The sequence below is a fragment of the Octopus bimaculoides genome, chromosome 17 (assembly GCF_001194135.2).
Source record: "Octopus bimaculoides isolate UCB-OBI-ISO-001 chromosome 17, ASM119413v2, whole genome shotgun sequence".
Classification (NCBI taxonomy): domain Eukaryota; kingdom Metazoa; phylum Mollusca; class Cephalopoda; order Octopoda; family Octopodidae; genus Octopus; species Octopus bimaculoides.
The window spans coordinates 52,868,767-52,870,429 of NC_068997.1; the positions used below are offsets into that span (position 1 = coordinate 52,868,767).

General features: G+C 32.3%; 1 protein-coding gene across 1 annotated transcript in view; it reads left to right on the forward strand.

Moving 5' to 3' along the window:
- LOC106877279 (acyl-coenzyme A diphosphatase NUDT19) overlaps nucleotides 1-1,663 on the forward strand; it is a 5,999-nt gene extending 4,336 nt beyond the window's left edge. The window contains exons 3-4 of the mRNA XM_052973911.1: nucleotides 577-778; nucleotides 1,218-1,663. Coding sequence (XP_052829871.1) covers nucleotides 577-778; nucleotides 1,218-1,405 — 390 coding nt within the window. The 3' untranslated portion in view covers nucleotides 1,406-1,663. The remainder of the gene's footprint in view (nucleotides 1-576; nucleotides 779-1,217) is intronic.

The following is a 1,663-nucleotide window of genomic DNA, read 5'->3' on the forward strand; positions in this document are numbered from 1 at the left end:
ACTTATATACAGAATAAAAATTCAAAAATCTCATTTCATTTATTTTGATCACATGTTAATAATATTTGGTTAATAATATTTGGTTATTAACAGGTGATCAAAATAAATGAAATGAGATTTTTGAATTTTTATTCTGTATATAAGTACAAACGGTGTGTTTGCACTGTGGAGCCATTCTGTCTCATGGGTATGTATTTTGTTTGTATTGATATGCATTGATTGGGTTATATTACATTGATGATAGAAAAAGGGATTGGCCCTTAATCTTGAAATCAATTGATATGCAAATGAACCGTTTCATGAATCTGTTTCGTTGATTTGCATGTGTATAGTGTGTGTTTATACTTTATGGTGATATCTTAAGGTAGATTTTAGACATTGGCATCTTTTTCTAACATGTTGGTGACTTGTGTATGCACTCTCTTCCCCTTGATAGATATTTATAAATTGATTAAGTTAACCTTAACTGGTTGATTGCATGCTAACTACCTGATAAAATCTAATATAGATTTTATCCTTAATTTTAATATTTATATATATAATGCATATCATCTTTTTTTTTATGTTCCTGTCCAGTGGTTATCGCCAATAGAATTTGTATCACAAGCCATATCTCAGAAACTTAATATTTTCCCTCCACAATTATGGGAGCTCTACCACCTGAACTCCAGATGGGAAGACCTTCACAATTCGGTCACCTTGAATCCCTATTCACAACCCATGAGATTCTTACCTGTGAGAATCAAATGCAAAGATGGTGTATTGGTTCTTTTACCAGGTAATTTCTCTCTTTTTTTTCCCTTCCGTCTTCCTTTACTCTTGCACTTTCCTCTGTCTCCTGTTTCCGAAGAAGAGCTTTGCCCGAAACGTAAAACTACCTTTCTTTCCTTCTCTGAGAGTCTTATTAATACTTTGCATGTACCATGCCCTCATATTGTTGTTTTTTCTTTAGGCAACTTTAATAAGATGATTATCCTGTTTTCACTATCATGCCCTAGGATTGAACCTGTATACCCCAGATTGCAATGATCTCTTTGCAGTACCACTGCACAACATCAAATTAATTGCAATATTTCACTGCAACAATTTCTTGTTTTAAAATAACACTTTTTTTAAAACTGGTGTCACTAATTAAAAAACAAAAAAAAAAAGGTGAAGTCCATTTAAACTTAAGTTGTGTTTGAACTCAGGTCTTCAGTTACAATTTATTCTTGCAGGTGACTACCTCTACCCTGAAAAGCCAAACGAGGAAAAGTGTGAAGAATTGTTTTTACCTTTCACCAAGAATGAGATGCGTTCATCTGGTAAATTTCTGAATCATCTTGATCCGCAAGAGAGAAAGATTTATCGAACCGTTCCGCTATCCCTAGTAGGGCACACAGAGTGCCTCACAAGTCGTTTATAGAATTTAAAGAATGGTAAATATAATGGTGTGAATTTAAATTGTCCTTACAAGGGATTGGGGATAGGGTTTTGTTTTTACAGAATTTTCAGGGCAATTTTTGTTTTTTAATTTAAAATAGAGATTTGTGCAACCTCATAAAATGTATCTCTTCAACAGAGAAAAGAAATGAAAATCTTTTACACTGACAGTTTGACATTTTTTTGTGAAATGGATAGAATTATTTTTGTTAATAGATTTGATAAAATGAATTTATTTTTT